This window comes from Caloenas nicobarica, chromosome 19 (genome assembly GCF_036013445.1).
Source record: "Caloenas nicobarica isolate bCalNic1 chromosome 19, bCalNic1.hap1, whole genome shotgun sequence".
In the NCBI taxonomy this organism is placed as follows: Eukaryota; Metazoa; Chordata; class Aves; order Columbiformes; family Columbidae; genus Caloenas; species Caloenas nicobarica.
The window spans coordinates 6,198,165-6,216,064 of NC_088263.1; the positions used below are offsets into that span (position 1 = coordinate 6,198,165).

Sequence of the window (17,900 nt, forward strand, 5' to 3'; positions counted from 1 at the left end):
GCTTTTTCCGGAATCGCTCGGCACTTTCCGGTGCGCCTCGGCTCGCTCCGGCCCTCCCAGCATGCGCCGCTCCCGCAGTTCTCTTGCTGAGCTCCGGTGGGTGGGACCCGCCCCGCCCCCGCCGCACCCGGTTCCCGATTCTTTCCGAAGCCCTTCGGCCCTTTCCGTCAGCCGGGAGACCGTTCTGCGGCGCTGACGTCATCTCCGGGCCGCCTTATAAAAAGGCGGGCGCAGGCACCGCGCGCTGTCCGTGGCGGAGGGCGCGGAGCCGGCGGGGGGAGCAGCGCACCGAGCCGGTGAGGCGGCGGGACGCCGTGCCCGCCTTCATCCGACCCTGCTCGGGTAGATAGAAGCTCCTCTACACCCGCTCCGCCTTCCGCCGCTGCGGCGACAGGTGTACGGGTGCGGGCTCCCCTCAGCCGCGGGGGAGGCTCAGGCCGGCCCTGCCTCAGGGGGCTCCCCGCGGCGCCTCGGGTACCGCTCGGCTGCCTCTGTGGGGTTTTTTATCGCGGGCAGAGCCGCGGTGGCCGGGGTCTCTCCGCGGCCCTCGGGAGGGGAGGGAGGGACGGGGACGCAGCCGCGGATAAAGGGCGGGCGGGCGAGGAGCGGCGGGATCCGCCCCGGGCAGCCTCGACCCGCCGGCATTTCATTCAGCGCCCTGGGGAGGGGATAAACAGGCGGGTCGATAACAGTGACAGGGGATCGCTGTCCTTGCGGGCTGAGAGGCCCCCGCCTCGCCCTTCCCTTGGCCCCTCTCCGGTGAGGGCTGCGGTAAAACCCCCTGAGGAGAAGCCGCGGGGGGCGGGGGGGTGAGGAGGGGGAGAAGTGGGCGCTGTGCGGTGACCGGGGGTTCGCTGCACAGCAATGGCTTCCAGCCCGGACCAAGGTCAGGAGGTGCGGCGAGGAGGGAGAAGACAAGGGGGCGATGGAGGGGCTGGGTGTGCAGGGGTGGCTGGGAGCCTTTTCCTCAACGAGGTGGGAGTGTCTGTGAAATGACGAGCCTGTAAACAGCTTGTACAACAGAGGTGTCTTGCCAAGCAGAAAGACGTTTAAAAGAAATCCTCCCAACCTGGGTTCTTTTCATATATGTGTCATGTTGGTATATAGGTCAAGCACTACAGTTTCGTTCATAAAAGAATCAGGATTTGTTCCTTCCCTAATTAACTTTTTTTTTTTTTAATTTAGCATAAATCAAAGTATCAACAGTCGTTTTTTTCTCAGTTCATTGCCTGCATGCACCTTGTCTGGTGACAGTGATGTAAATCTATATTGCTATACCATAAATATGTACCATTATGGTGATAATTTGCCCTGATATTTAAGGAAAAACATTAGCAATTATCGCTACTTTTTTTTTCTGCAGGTCTGTGTTGCCTGTTTAAGATTTTTAGTAGCTATTTTGTCATAAACTAGCTACATGTTCCGGTCTAAAATGTACGTGACTATTGAGCAGTCTTTCATACATATTTAAATAGGTTCTGAAGAGCAGTTGTCTGGAGATGGCGAATGAATGCATTAGGTAGAAAAAAAAAACCCTCGACCTGAAATGGTTCTGTATCTTTCTGGAAAAAAAATAATCCATTTTCTTTTGGCATTGTGTTTTCAGCAAAGTGCCAGAAGATTCTGATGACTATTCACTGAAAGGCCTTGGTCAGGGGTTCAGATTTGTTCAAAACAAATATTAAATCTCCCTGTGTGATTTGTATGTGTTTAAATGCAGCTAGCAGTGAGTTCTTCCATGAGATCTTTTGTCCTCAAAAATTGTGCAGAGAAGATAATGAACAAAAGCTTGACGGTGGGATGCTTTCTGCTGCATTCAGTGCAGGATCTGTAACTGGAGTGATGAAATTGTGAAGCTGGGGAAAATACTTGAATCAAAATGGCAGATTACATTATTCACAGAAGTAATTTATTTCAATTGCTGTTGGAAAAAAAATACATCTGTACTGGTCAGATTGAAATAGAAATTTTACTTTAAAATCAGATTTAGATGTTATGCTTCTGTGAGATCCATAGTTGATGAAGTTAGCAAACGTATTTGTGGTTGTTTTTTTTTAATAGCAAAAGTTAGTAACAATTACAAAAATGTTGAATGTCAAAGAAAGACTGTCTTTTAAGTGTTTTTTTTTATGTTTTTCTGCTGCATGGCAGGAAGGTAGGAGCAGCCTTCAATCTGTTGAGACAGGGTGGTACCTCCTGGTGTGAAATTCCTATTTCTCAATTATTACATTTATAACTAACCTTAGTAATTTAATGCAAATACCTTAGAATTTTACTACCTTATTTTTATTTACTTTATGCAATTATGGCATTTATTCAAAAATACATTGCTTTTGGGGGGCAACTAATTGCTTCCCTTGTATTGGAGGACATAATATGAATTCCTCCCTTTTCTCTGCTGCATGTTAGTGGAGTATGTGAGTCTGTTTTTCCCATTTGTCCCTGGAGTGTAGGCAGCAGAAAAATGGGGTGGAGCAGACTGCAGATGCTGCTGGTGGAGGTTGCCAAGCGGAGTCCAGGACGGTGCTCCTGTAGCTGAGTGTGGATCGAGCAGAGCGGGGAGCTGCCTTCTCGCTGCCGCAACCGATCCGCATCGAGCTATGCAAAAACCGCAACAGAAATGCGCTGGCTTCAGCGGGCACAAAGGCACGGAGCTGCAGTTGTCCAGGAACTGCTTGAGGGATTGCAGCATGCTCAAGGGAAAATGTAGGGTTAGGGGAGGCAAGGAGATTTTCAGTTAAAAATTCAGTGTTAGAGACACTGAACAGCTGTGTAATTAGCCATCTCAAAAAAAAATACCTTCTGTCACAACTGTTACTTGTCTGGGTTTTTTTACTGTGGTAGTTGAAAGTAAAAATCTTTGTAGATATTTATATTCAAAACCTACTTATTGAGTTTGTGTCTTTAAATGAAGACACCCCACTTGATTATGCTGTAGCGAGAAGCCTCATTTGCCAAATCCAGATAACTTCCTTTCTGTTTTGACCTTCAGATTACAGTAGTATTTTTTTAAAACAACCAGAAAGGTTAATACATACCAAGTTAATTAAGTTTTCCTGTTGATATTTGTAACCGTTTTTGCATGGGTAGGTCTGTCGCTCACAATAGCTTGTATAACAGTAATGCCAAATTGTTGTATGTGGCGAGGAACCAAAAAGGAAAGTATGAAACATGTACTGTGACGGAATATGTATTTAGAAAAAAAAGGATTAAGCCGTGTCTGTATGCTAGTCATTAGTTGAACGTTATCTTGATTTCCCCCTCCCTTTTAGACTCTACATTCCTCCATCATGTTGTCATCGTTTCGTAAAGTCAAAGTCCAGGTATTTTTACATAGTGCATGAAGTGTCATCGCCATACTTGCCTGCCTTTATTGCAGTGACCTATTTGTAACAAAAGACTGTTAATTTGAGAGTTTGTTCTGTATAGCAGGTGCTTTATTTGTACTTCAGTGTTGAGTCTGACCTGCCTTTCCTTTAATACTTTCAATTTCCTAATTTCTGTCTGTGATGCATGATGTGTGAACACTTCATAGTTGTTATAGCTCATTGATGTGGATTGATTTTCTAAGAGGTTTTTGTTTTAAAAAGTACTCGAGCAGTATCTTTTTACTTATAGCATCTAAAAATCAACAATTATAAGATTTACACTGTGGAACATTATGAATTTGAAGGGGACTTTGATTCCTGTTCTGTCCACTTGCACAAATTTATAATCCTTGTATTGTTGTGGTGTCACTATTCCTACATCTGCGGTGTTTTCTGTCCAGTGATGGTAAAATAAATAGGATGTATGGATCAAACTTCAGCTGGGTAACACAAGCAACTGGATTTTATTTGGAAATGATAGTAATATAAATATTTATAATACAATTAAAATGACAATGGAAAGATAACAAATGGGAATGGAAAATGCTGGGGCTAATTATATAATATCGCATTACCTGTGAACTCTCCATTTCTGCAATGCAGTCGAGGTAATTTGCTTTCTCAGGAGTCTCAGCAGAGCGCAGTCCTTGCCAGCGCTGCGTAGCTTTATCAAAGGTCTGTGCTGGTATTAAAAACAAAATGACGCCAAAAGCCCCTCGTACATAAGGGCACCAAATTCAGATTGGCAATTCAGCTGCTTTTATTTTAATAGTGGAAATAAAATTTTTAGACTCAGTGCCTGAAAATGAACAGATCTTTAATCATCTTCCATATTTCAGGAGTGCATAGTTCAGGCCGTGCACAAACCCTCTAATCAGCCTGAATCACTTGCTTTGCAGCCTGCTTTTTTTTCAAACGTAATTTACCTTTGGCTTTTCTTTTAATGCTGCGGTTTCTTGTGTCCCTGTAATACTCAAGTATCATATAGGGATTGTTTGAATTTTACCTGCACTGCAGTTAGTCTGTATGAGTCTATGGCATTAAGTAGTCCGCCCTTAAAATTGCTTTATTTTGTAGATTTAAATTCATAACAAACCGAATGACTGGGTGCTAATTCTGCCTCAACAGCGTCTTAAATCTCTGGTATAGAGTAAGTGATACAATATCCTTCTGTTACCTCTTTGTAACACAATGTATTTGTGCAGTTCCCTTCACAGGAGCAGGAGCCAGTGCTGCACATACTTTCCAGAAGGGTTCTCTCTTAGTTACGGGCAGCACTAGTATGTACTAACGTAGCATTAAATTAGGCACTTGTGGTGGTTTTATGTTCATATGTAGTGGTTTACTTACTCCCTAGCGTTTTGAGGAAACTGTGAATGGAAGAAATGAAAGCTGGAAAAAGTGTACTTTTTTTTAATCTGTCCTTTCCGTTTGAAGGTTGTTTTCACATCCAATATTAGGATTCAATCTTTTTTTGCTTAAAGAAAAACCATCAGCAATCCCTTCCTGTCCCGCAGGAGGGAGTAGCTGATATCAGTTAAATGCTCTTTTGACAAGACTTAGGATGCGTAATATTGATGAATGCAAAAAAAAAATGCATCAAGCTGCTCATGTGTGCATACTTGGGAAGCAGGGAGTGTTTTGACAGGGAAAGTACTCGTATTACAGGCTATTCCCAGGGTCACGTATGCTGAATATAATGTAACACACATCAGGGCTTGTCTTAAGAGAAAGTCATTATTTTGCTACATCTTAAGATAGTGATCTTTATATACTGATATCTGATTGCTTTTCAAGAAAAGGAGTTTAATTCTTTAAACATCATGTAATTGTTTTTTAAAAATGCACTAACATCATCTATGTAGCATCGAATGTATTTTACATTTGAGTTTTTAAATCCCTGAAAACATGTTTCGCTAAGGGAAATGCTGACGGCTCTTACGTGTGTCTGCCCTGGTGGCACCACTGCAATTCCTGTTTAACCCACCTTGGTCCTGCTGTTTCCCTAACTTGAATGATGTTGCTGACATCATCCTTGTTGCACTGCGGTGTCTAGAAATATCTGCAATTGTAGATTCCAGGGAAGATTTTAGTGTACCTTTTGTATAATTTGTGTCATCTGGGGAAGGCTAATCATTTTAGATTGGAGGATCAGAGTAGTAAGTTTGTTTTGGTGTTGTTTGTCTTTTTGAAATTTATTACTTCTTTTTGTTGGCTTAAAACAAAAAAAAATCCCCACCACAATGGCACAGTGCAAAGAAGCGTTTCTGAATATTTTTTTTAGTTAGACGTAAGCTGTCAAGTGACTTTCCAAACTTAGTCTTACAGCAACACAGTACAGTGGCAAATGCCTTCAGGACGGTTCAGACCCCTGGGTTTGGGGACACCCCTGTGACGAGGTGCAGGCCGAGGCTGGGTGGGCGCTGCCGGTGCCGCCGCTCCTGCCCGCACCATCTGGAAGGTTCTCTGTGCCCTTATCAGCCGGCACAGACCGCGTCGTGGGCAACGTTGTCTCTGTGCACGGGGCCGGTTATCTGGGGTCAGGCTGGGCGTTTGTGCTCGTCCCAATATGCACTAAATTTTTTTTTCACGTCAGAAACATAAAGCACAACTTCTCTTTGGCAGCTCTGCTGCAGGGGTGTATCCTAAATGCCTTCAAATGATGTAGTGAAGAAGGTTTAGAAACCTCTTGCAGAACTGCTTCGTATTCCTGGGGGGTGCTGCAGTTGGAGCGTGAAAACACCAGCGTTAGACTGCGTCGTTCTGCAGCATTGATGACTTTTGAGTTCCCAGCTCCCCGGTGACCGCTGATCGCGCTCTGGTGGAGCACAGACGTGCTGACGTCAGCTGATCTGCTGCAGGAAAGAACAGTCTATTATTGCTAGACCAAAGCACTTCTTTTACAATTGACTAGCTTGACTTACTGTAGTTATAAAAGGAGCCTTTCTTTTAACGAATTCCAGCAAAAAGATGAGCCGGATTGCGTGACTTGTGTGGTGAGAGGCAAAGCAGCTACCAGGCTAAATTACAAAAGGTCACCCATATGGCTTTTAAAAATGTAAAAATAATTTAAATGGTAATTTAAATAATTATTTGCATAATTTAATAATTTAATGGTTTAAAGTTAGTTTAAATCACTTGGGCTGTGGAGGTTATTTCTAATACTGATATATAAATTGACAGCAAAAGATAGTACGGTGTTCCAAAGGCTAATGAGGATTTTAATTTTCTCCTGGTAATGCCTGTAACCAGAATAAGCAGAGACAGGCTACAGTGGTGCAGTGCATTTAGAGTAACTGCCACTTTGTTATTCCTGAACACAATTCGCTTTAAAAGAAATGCTTTTGGAATTCAAGCACAATGTAACAGCACAGGAAAGGAAGTTTTTAGCAATAACTTGCTCTCCTGGAGGAAAAAGACTATTTGAAAGAGTGCTGGAAAAAGCAGCTGTTTTCTCAGGAGAACAGATCTGTAGTTGAGCTCAAGTTATGTTCAGGGTTTTGATCTTTTAATACCCGGATACACTAATGAAGTGGAGCCTTTGGTGCCACTGCCAGATGAAACTCGGACATCACGTGTCTAGTACAGTTTACACAAACTGGCTGGTTTTGTTTGGTTTTCATTGTCCTATTTTGACAATAATGAACGAAAACCTCCCAGGCCTGGAAGAGAAAGCAAAGCTGAATTTTCTTTCCTTCCTTCAACTGTCGCAATGCAGTTGGGGCTCAGAGTCCAGGGGAGTCGCCACAGCTGCGCTCGCAGGGTGCGGCTGGGAGGGAGCTGGGGAATGTGCGGATTCGCCCCCATATGTTCCTTTCCATCAGATTGTCCCTTTGCAAGCACTTGGACACCAAATGGAAAACGTGGCCATATAGATCACTTTCCAACCTGTGGAGTCTTTCATAAAATTATGCAAGATATGTGTCCAATTAAAGCATGCTTTAATAATTAATGACTAAATAACAATTTAATATATTTTAGGATATTGCCGTTGTCTTTTAGTATGCAGCTGTAGACTGGATTTCTTCTGTATCTGTGACAGGATTGATGGGAAGTACATTTAGCTTGATGCTTACAGAATTTATAATAAAAGCATTAAGTGAGCTATACATGTAAACACTTGCACATCAAGATGTTAATTGCATAATTGTTCAAGTGTGAAGTGTTTGTTGCAACAGCTTCTTGATATGCAGAGTGAGTTGCCAAAGAAGTAGGTAAATATCCAAACTCTGATGACAATCACGATACTACTTTTTAATTTTGTGTTACAGTTCTGTTGTAATGCACAGATCTCTTACTCAAAAATCAAGTCACTTTTTGAAAGTTTAGGAACTGCAAATTAAAGGTTATCCCAGGTTTTTATAGAAAGGAGATAAAGCAGAATAGTAGTCGGTTCTTTGCTGTCTGTGGTAACAGTAACAGGTTTTAGTATATAAAGCAACACACATGGATTTTCAGTGAAAGTGGCTGGAGCGATATCACTGGTTTTACAAAATGCTCCATAACTGACTTGTCTGAAGTCAGACCCGTGCAGCACAGAGAGCCTCTATCGGCTTTTGGAAGGTTGTGTAGGAAGAGGCAGGCTGGGTTTGGAGCTTTTTTCTAATTCTCTGAGAGAACGAAGAAGAAATGTGTTGCACACACAGAAGCATCTGTATATATATGTGTATGTATAATGTTTATATATAGATATATATGTGGATATACGTACTTATGTGGACCAGTTAGCTTAAAGAATCTTACTGTTTATCTATATTGAGTATTTTAAACAAAATGTTTCCAAATTTTATATGTTGTACAAGAAGCATTTTATGTCTATATATCTACATATATATATGTGCACAGAAGCCCATTTTTAACATTTGTATTAGATTGCATGCTACAGTTTGAGATGACATGGCCTTTATATGACTGCAGCCATATTTTTCCTAAACAGGTACATGTTAAATGTCTTTGTAAATATTCCTTTCCTGTTACTTTCTGCTAGAAGTGTGCTTTTATTTATATGTATAATATTTATATTTTATATACATACCTGCACACACAGAATAAGACTGTAAGTAAACCACCTGTGAGTTTGGAAAAGCAGGCTTTTCTTTCATGGATCTCTTCCTGCCCTACCATTGCTTTATAATAATACAAACAAAATGTGGGTTTTTTTGGCTTTCAGAAAATGGACCCGAGCGGTGTAAAAGTGCTGGAAACAGCAGAAGATATCCAAGAAAGGCGCCAACAAGTTTTGGACCGTTACCACAGGTTCAAGGAGCTATCTTCTCTAAGGCGCCAAAAACTCGAAGATTCCTATAGATTCCAGTTCTTCCAGCGTGATGCAGATGAACTGGAAAAATGGATCCAAGAGAAACTGCAGATAGCATCCGATGAAAACTACAAAGACCCCAGCAACCTGCAGGCAAGTCCTCCTGCCGCTTTCTGTTCCTGGGCTATTAATATCAGGGTGCACCAGGTCAACTGGGACAGACAGAACAAACACATAAATGTAACTTGATCCAAGAGTGGTGAAGAAAGCTGGATGGAAATACCTGCGTCCTTGCAAAGCGTTCTTCAAAAGCCTGATTTCTTTGCTGATATAATTGGAATGTTTCTAATAATGGATTAGATGCTAAACTGGCATAGAAAAAGTTACTCAGTGCAACATAGTGTAAAACCAGCTTTGTTTAATCCTAGAATTTGTTGGGTGCTTTGGTTCTGTAAATAGATGTGAATTCATTCTTATTCTTTCCACACAAAAACGATATTCGTAGAAAATTAACTTGTGTGGGTGGAACTAGCTGATGAGTTCTCAGATGTTTGAACACTCCAGTGTACAAGAGCAAACACAATAACGAAATAATGAAAATTGGGATGTTTGGATCCAGCTGTGAAACATGATACAGCTATGATTTCAACTGTACTATTTTATTGTTTGTTTGTCAGTACTGAATGTGCATAAAATCCACTCAAAATCTTGATGCTGGGCAATGTGGAGGAGGGCTGTGCACCAAATCTCAGCCACGTTCTGTGATGTTTTTCTTGCAGGGGAAGCTGCAGAAGCACCAAGCCTTCGAAGCTGAGGTGCAGGCCAATTCAGGGGCTATTGTTAAACTGGATGAGACTGGAAATCAGATGATTAACGAAAGCCATTTTGCATCTGAAACCATTAGAGTGAGTTTTAAAACTTTTGTTTTTCCTCTTACAGGCTTTTCCCTAAATACTTTGTGCAAACTGCATGGATAACTCTGTATTGCAATTCAAAATTCTACAGATATTTAGTTAGTGAAATCACAAGAGAATTTGTATTTGTGCAACTTATAGATATTTTTCTCTTTCATGAGCACCCAGCTCGTCTCTGTTGTTGGATCCAGTTCTGAGCTGAACTGGCTGCCAGTAGAGTCCAGGAATTTGGACTAGAAAATGATCAGTAATTCAAAGACATTTTGAAAGTCACAAGGCAAATGTTTAATTATATGTGGTGTTCTTCCCAAAATGGCACAAGCAGCAAATTCACAAGGCCTGGTGTTGGGGATGCTGACCACTCTTTTTTTTTGGCTTATATATAGCAATTCAATTTAAAAACCCCAAAGGTAATTATTGTTTTGAAAATCTCATTGTGATCGTTAATCTTTACTGCAAATAGGAAAAATAAACAAACAGTGCTTTGCAGTTGGGTGATCTTAAGTAATACTGTCTTAGTTGCTCAATGTAAGTTGTTAATTGTGTTCTGTTTGGAGTGGTAATTTGCCTTTTAATGGTTCAGTCCTTCACGCCGTACCGGACTGCGCAGCGCCCCATAGTAACCGCTACCCAAGTGGGGTCCCACATACGAGTAGGTGAAACTTCTGGCTGTGCGGTGCAACTTCTTTTTGCAATGTCCTCTTTCTTCCTTGGTTGACGATTTGCACTATCCTTTTGGGCAGCGCTAGGAAATTTAGTTGTGTGAGCTCTTTCCTCCCTTCAAACCTACCTGAGCTTCTCAATGGATTAAATGGGCGTCCACCCGTGCTGGATGTTCAAAAGCTTCTCTAGCGTGACTTTCAAGTTTCAGGTCTTGATGAGCAAAGCGTTACGGATGATGGGTGGAGCAGATACTTTCCTGTTTTGCAAGCTGTGTTTCTGTGTGGGAGTGTGGTTTTTCTTTTAATTGTCTATAAAATTTATGGTTGCTCCCAACAGTTTTGAAAGTCAAAGCGCAGTCAGAGAGAGACTCAATATTAAAACTAGTAATTGCTACTAGTGTTTCAGTATTACATTACTTAACAATGTTGGTTAAATGTATTAACTGACTAGTGCTAAGAGAAATGGTTCAAGTACTGTAAAGTGGCACAAGTTTCACTTGAAACAAAATGTGTGGTCTTAAATAAAAATAAATCCCCAAATGAAGATGAGATTCTCTTATTGGGAGTTGACTTCCATGTAAAAGACTGAACATTTGAAGGGGATGGCAGCTAATTTTTGGTCTGACTTCACAGTGGTATAGAACTTAAATTTTATCTCAAAATGTTTACCTCATAGTTATGTAAAAGTAACTATTTGATAGCTTCATTAATAACAAGTGTTGAAATACTCTGTTCAGGAATTTCTAATTTTATGTTGTTACATCACTTTTCATCATTTGAAAACTAATGACTGGAGATGAAATTGTTACGAGGTTTGTCGCTCTTTGTATTCTGTTAAGGTCAGGAAGGGAACAAATCTCATCTTCTGTCGTACGGGATTTTAATAACAGCATTGTATTGTTCTAGACTCGGCTGCAGGAGCTGCACCGACTATGGGAATTGCTGTTGGAAAAAATGAGAGAGAAGGGAGTCAAATTGTTGCAGGCACAGAAGCTGGTGCAATACTTAAGGGAATGTGAAGATGTCTTAGACTGGATCAATGACAAGGTATAACTATTACCTGCATTTACTGTGTTCTTAATGGGAAATTTGTGTTTGTGTTGAAATTTTCTATGAACATATTGTTGCTGGAGTTCAGGCAGTCACAGAGAGCTTTTAAAGGCACCTACACATTTCATTTAGATTATTCTTATTTTATAAGCAGCAGGTATGCAAACTACTATTGCTTCTTTTGCAGCCACAAATAAAAGGTACTAGAGTAAGAGAGGAAGCCTGCATGTTGGGGAGTGTAATTAAACATAATTAATTCTTTGCTTTGAGGAGACCTTTGTATTTCTCATAGTAATCAAACGCAAGTTTCCTATAAGGGAAATCTTCAACATGTAAAAGCAAATGTTTTTTATAGGTGTTCTAAGTGATCTGTTATAGAAAGTAGCCAGCCTAATCAGCAAGCAGCATGTACATAATTACTTAATGATTGGAGGGTCTTTAGATACACATTGTAAGGATGTTCACTGCAAGAGAACTGTTGGCTCTTGATTCTTTGAGCTCTGAGGAAACGGACCGCAAACCACACTACCAAGAAGAAAAGCCACAAAATGATGATATTGGTTTTCTTAATGATGGTTTGCTGTTTTGTGTCACTGTGGGTTCAAACTGTAAACCCTGCATAACTGTTACCAAATGTGACAGTGCACTTTTCATAAAGAAATCTTGCATCGGAAGGCCATAGCAAATGGCCATAAACAATCTAAAAATGTAAAATTCCAAGTCTGTGTGTACTCTGAAAAAGCATGGCCATTATTTTGTAGTTTTAACAGTATGTTTTTTCTGTGCATATTTTCTTTCACTAATTTCAGTTACTGTAATAGTCATAATTGTGCACAGAACATAAAATCTGTGATCGTAGAACTGGTTATATTCAATACATTGAAAAATTAATAAGAGCAAGCAAGATGAAAAAATAATAGCCTTAGTGATCTTGCATGTTTTCTGCAATAATAAAAAGATCTTAGGGAGGAGTAGAGTTAAAGGAGGAAATATCGTAGTCTTAAATCTGACTTTAAACACAGTGATTTTTACTATCTTTGACCTATTCAAAATTAGGACAGTTTGTTTCATGATTTCTAGTAGTGGTTTCCAATAGGTCATACTGAAATTGAGGTTTTTTTTCCCCTCAATGTGCTAGGAAGCAATAGTGACCTCAGAAGAGCTTGGGCAGGACTTGGAGCATGTTGAGGTTTTGCAAAAGAAGTTTGAAGAGTTCCAGACAGACCTTGCAGCTCATGAGGAAAGAGTAAATGAAGTGAACCAGTTTGCTGGCAAACTTATCCAGGTAAACATTCATGTGTGTTAAATCTCTCTTGGCAAGTCTGGTTTATACCAGTGACCTTTTGTCTGCAGTTTCCTCTTTTTCCTCTCTGGTTTCATAGCAGATTTTAAGGCTTTACTCTACGTGTGCCTAGATCCTTGACTACCTTAATCTTAAATGTTCATTATTTGATTCACTTGTTCTGTTGAACAGCTTGAGTAACTGCCCCAGCCGAGAAAGTTCCTGAAAATATGGGGAGTAGTGATTAGTAAGAGAAACTTGTTGTATTTGACGTTAAATGTATTTCCCTTGGACAACCAGGATTAATAAATCTTCTGGTATGTCATCTGGGGCTTGACCAAGGATGCAGAGAAGTCAGGAAGTATTGCATCCAGGAAAAATAGGTTCCGTTTACAACCCTTTTCCCGTTGACTAATTAGTGGATGGGGAAACTTAAACTACTGCAAGAATATTGAATGTTTATATGGTGAGGTTTCAGGAAAACTATCAAATCATCTGGAAAGTATGGTTATTATAAATTGATCTCTTGAAAAACAGAGGTGTTTAGAGGTTTTGTCAATGGATGTAAAACCACAGAACATAGGAAAAGAGCATTTTTCCTTTCTCGCAAGGAACAACACCCTGAAGAGGAACTGATAAAGTCCAAACAGGATGAAGTAAATGCAAGCTGGCAGCGTCTTAAGGGACTTGCCCTTCAGAGGCAAGGAAAACTCTTTGGGGCAGCGGAAGTTCAGCGTTTCAACAGGTACGATCTTGGCTCGATCTGCTGAAGTGATGTAATACTTGTGTGGATACTTAATAGTGCGTTCAGCTGCACACAGTATTATGAGGAGAGCTGCTGTTGTCTGTTATGTTTTTGCTCTACTCTTCTGTGTGGCTTGTTTAATAAGGACCTTGTTGTTCTAGAATTACCTTAGAATAGTCATTCTGATTTAGCTTTTCAACACTTGGTGGTTTTGTTCGTTCTTGCTGATGGCAGTTTTGCTTCTCTTTCCTCTGTGGGCTTTTTCCCCCAGTTCTGTCCTAGATGAGCTTTAAAAGGGATATTTGTTTATTGTCAGATGCGTGTCAGTCTAATTGTTTTGGGGTATTTAAATAGTGTCTTTCTATCCTCATCTCTATCTACAACATTTTGAGATTTGCTGTAATTAAGTCAGAGAAGGGTCTAGAGTGGGAAATGGATCTACTAGGTGATAGTGCTCGGTGGTGCTGCAATTCATTATTTGCATCTGGTAATGCCATCTGAAGAACGACCTGCCAATACACTTTAAGGCTTTTTTTTTAAATTTAAAAAAAAAATATATATAGGGGGTTTTGTGGTGGTGGTGGTTTTGTTTTGTTTTGTGGGTGGTGGTATTGTGTTTTTGTTTGTGGTTTTTTGGTTTTTTGTTTTTTTTTTTTTTTTTTAAGGATGATTGTAGTTGGCTGCGGTGTTTATGTATACGGGCTCGTATGCCAGTACGTCTGGCATACATGCAGGAAAACATCCTGCCTTCTTCCTTTTTCCCGTACAAGATAGACTGCTTTCAATTTGTGCTTTGTTTTGAAGGGATGTGGATGAAACAATCAGCTGGATTAAGGAGAAAGGGCAGTTGATGGCCTCAGACGATTTTGGCAGAGACTTGGCAAGTGTGCAGGCTTTATTGCGTAAACATGAAGGCCTGGAAAGAGATCTTGCAGCTCTGGAAGATAAGGTACCCATATGAGATGCATTTTACCTACAATTTAAATGAGGTAACCTGCTTGTAGAAGACTAGAAGCTTACTCACTGTGTGTGGCTGGGTTTAGGTCAAGGCCCTTTGTGCGGAAGCTGACCGTTTGCAGCAGTCTCACCCGATAAATGCTTCTCAAATTCAAGTGAAACGGGAGGAGCTGATTGCCAACTGGGAACAGATCCGAACTTCGGCAGCAGAGAGGCACGCTCGCCTTAACGACTCCTACAGGTAGGAATGCTGGAGTGCCAAAATGACCTGTTTTCGTTATGCAAATTTGACAGGGGGCTCTTGAGAAGAAAGGGGTGCTGTTCCCAATATTTTGGGAGGATTCTGCTGTTTTCAGCAGCAGTCTTGTTCACTAGATAGTATTTTACAATAACTTATTGTAGTAAAAGAAATATTTATATGATAAATACTTACAGCTTTTGGTCATTCTCTGGATTTGGATCAATTATGAAAATAGACACTTTGTTTTAGGATGTCTGCTTTTTTCCCCTGTCTGAGTTGATATCTGCATTTTGAAATACATGTCTGTTTTAGTTTTGGTGGGGGTTTTTTATACACATATTATAGATTTGTTCACTATGGAGTCCTTATGATTCTCTGAAGACTAAAGTAGGGTATGTTGTTTGATGTATTGTCCTAGACTAAATGAAGTACCTGTTTCTGTGGTAGTTGCTTGCTGTGCGATTTGTCTTTATTCAATCTTGTTTCTATACTAGCCTGGTTGTCTATGAAACAGTATCTGTTAGGTCACTATTGAGAAGCCATACTAAAAAGAAACCCTAAGATGGTGGTTAGTTTACATCCTTTCTGGCTTTGTTTTTCTGCTGTTTGTTCCTGTGATGCAAGATTTATGGTGGTAGAGACCCACATGAGTAATTGTTTTCCTTTGCCTTCCCTGTCATAATCTCCTAAGGTCAATTAACAGCAAATTTAAAAGGGAAGCAGCAGAAACTGATCACTTTTGCTGATAAATGTTAAGCACCTGCCAAAGACAATAACTGTAGAGGCTGAAGAGAGTCTGAGAATGTTTGCTTGTTTTAAGGCTGAGACATGTGCAGTTGAAAGTTTCTGTCATTTCCCCCCAACACACACTGCTGTGCTTGTGACAGCAGCAGTCCTGTGGGCTGTCTTGGAACACTCTGCCTGAGAGCTATTGTTTGATTTCTGTTGCCTTCAACATATATAGGCTTGTAGTTCAGAATATTCCTTTTACTTTCAATATAAGTTATATGCAAAACATGTCTTTGAGAAATTGATTTTGAACCTAGCCTTTTCCTAACTTTAAAAGGCTTGTTTTTTTGATTGAGAGCATATTTAGCTATTTAATATTCTGATTGCATTTTGGTATTGTCTTTTTTGTTTGTATCAGATGAACAACTTTTATGTTTGTAGCCCTTTATTTGGGGTAAGGATGGAGAAACTATGCAAACAAATTATTGCAACCATTTTTTCTTTTGTTTTCCTAAGGCTGCAGCGCTTTCTTGCGGATTTCCGAGACCTCACCAGCTGGGTGACTGAGATGAAGGCTCTGATTAATGCAGATGAACTTGCCAATGATGTGGCTGGAGCAGAAGCCCTTCTAGACAGACATCAGGAACATAAGGTATAACGGCTGTAGAGCCAAATCCAGTCAGCAACGCCTAGAACTGATCTGTGTGTCTAACACAGTCTCTGAGGCAGAACGGCTGATGTTGTATCACTAGAATCCTTTGATCGTGCAATGAACACAGTACTAGGTTGCTGTCCTGATTTAATATTTTTACTTTGTTTCTTGATAGTAGATATACACTAATAAATAAGTATTTAAGAATGCTTATGATAATATTTTATAAAAAATAGGTTAGACATGGTTGCAGTCAGTAGGACTAATGACTGTTTTAGTTTTCCATCACGAGGAATTGCTATAAGTAGGCAGAAAGAGTGCAGCTTAAAACTAACATTTAGTTTCATTTTAACATATGAATTCATACTTACCTGATCTGCATTTTAAGGTAATACATTTCCATCTAGTTTTTATGTTAGGTTTAATGTATTTAAAGGTAGTTGCATGTGTATCATTCAGGTGTCCAGACTGTTGTCTCTGTGTTGTTTTCAATAGCAGTTTTCATATTCTGATGCTTATGACGTCCCCTTTCATAGGGAGAAATCGATGCCCATGAAGATAGCTTCAAATCTGCTGATGAGTCTGGCCAGGCTTTGCTTGCTGCTGGGCACTATGCTTCTGATGAAGTTAAAGAAAAGGTAAGTTGAGAGCAAGATCTCCAAGAAGAGTTTTGTCTCTTTTTCTGTGTCCTACAATTTAAAAGTTCATTTCTTGTTAAGATCATAAGCTGAAAAGTATCATCCCTCTAGGTTACAGGGCTTTTTTAGTGTATTTAAGTAATGTGTGCTTTTCATTCTCAAATTGACAGCTTCTGCCTATCTGTTAGTAGAAACTATTAGGACTATTAGTACTATCCATTAGGAACTATTACTATATCTTCCAAAAGAAAAAAGACTTATCTGTTTATCTAAGTTTAGGTTTGCTCTCAGAAGTGTCAGTAAATATTTAGTATTTCTAAATTTTGAGTTTCAGACTAATGAGGCCTCTCATGAAGTCTGCATTATTGAAACATTGGTCAGTCAGTTCAAATGTCACAGCAGTGGGTCAAAGAGATTTTGGAGGCTGAGGAAGCAGGATAGTTGGCTGAAGAGCTTCTCTTATGAATAGGTCTGCAGTCAAAAAGAGCAGTTGTCCATTAAATATCTCTTTGTAGATTTAATTTGGAAAAGGAGAGGTTTCTGACAGACGTGAGAAGGTTGTAGCCACTACTCAAGCTTGATAAGCTGAGAAGAGGCTTGACCTGTGCGAGGAGGATGATATCAGTGACAGGAGAATTATTCTTTACGTAGGAGGTCATTTTCAGTCCAGTATTAACCAATTTTTTAGAGTTCCAACTTGATTTTACATTGACATGGAAATGAACCAGACTGTTAAATAAAATTATTATATATTCCTCTTCCTGATCCATTAGTTGACCATCCTCTCAGATGAACGGTCTGCCTTGCTAGAACTATGGGAGCTTCGCAGGCAACAGTATGAACAGTGCATGGACCTGCAGCTTTTCTACAGAGATACCGAACAAGTGGACAACTGGATGAGCAAACAAGAAGTGAGTGCATATCTTTGAACTCTCTAGATACGGTTGATTTTAATTTCTGCCTAGTCTTCTGTAGACTTAAACAGCTGGTATTTACTAGTGACAGTGAATTATTCAGAACCTTTGGCTGTTGGAGGTATACAGGGAATGCTATCCCAGTATGTCATCCTTACCAACAAAATCATATGGTAGGAAACATCACTGACTGTGCTTGATTTAGCTTAGCATGGAGACATAAAAATGTGTTTGTTTCCTTACTTTAGGCATTTCTGCTGAATGAAGACCTTGGTGATTCTCTGGATAGTGTGGAGGCTCTTCTAAAGAAGCATGAGGACTTTGAAAAATCCTTAAGTGCCCAAGAGGAGAAAATCACAGTAAGACATTTACATTAGGTCATCACTAAATGAGCAAGAAATGAAACAAATGAATATGTTGACTGGGAGGAGACACTGCTGGAGGATGACAGTGAAGGATGGGGTTTGCTCTGCAGAATGATCCACTGTTTG

At 40.3% G+C, this 17,900-nt stretch overlaps 1 protein-coding gene across 7 annotated transcripts in view; it reads left to right on the top strand.

The window, feature by feature from the left end:
* Nucleotides 1-193: 193 nt before the first annotated feature.
* The window catches only part of SPTAN1 (spectrin alpha, non-erythrocytic 1), a 48,617-nt gene continuing 30,910 nt past the window's right edge, over nt 194-17,900 (top strand). For 3 of the 7 annotated variants that reach the window (XM_065648311.1, XM_065648313.1, XM_065648316.1), the window contains exons 1-13: nt 202-296; nt 3,273-3,323; nt 8,539-8,778; nt 9,405-9,530; nt 11,108-11,248; nt 12,390-12,536; nt 13,145-13,278; nt 14,083-14,227; nt 14,322-14,476; nt 15,722-15,857; nt 16,394-16,495; nt 17,269-17,406; nt 17,658-17,768. In XM_065648311.1, coding sequence (XP_065504383.1) covers nt 3,291-3,323; nt 8,539-8,778; nt 9,405-9,530; nt 11,108-11,248; nt 12,390-12,536; nt 13,145-13,278; nt 14,083-14,227; nt 14,322-14,476; nt 15,722-15,857; nt 16,394-16,495; nt 17,269-17,406; nt 17,658-17,768 — 1,608 coding nt within the window. In that variant the 5' untranslated portion in view covers nt 202-296; nt 3,273-3,290. Of the gene's footprint in view, nt 297-325; nt 343-3,272; nt 3,324-8,538; nt 8,779-9,404; nt 9,531-11,107; nt 11,249-12,389; nt 12,537-13,144; nt 13,279-14,082; nt 14,228-14,321; nt 14,477-15,721; nt 15,858-16,393; nt 16,496-17,268; nt 17,407-17,657; nt 17,769-17,900 lie in introns of those variants that run through there. The other 4 variants (XM_065648315.1, XM_065648317.1, XM_065648312.1 and 1 more) reach the window with 3 other exon arrangements.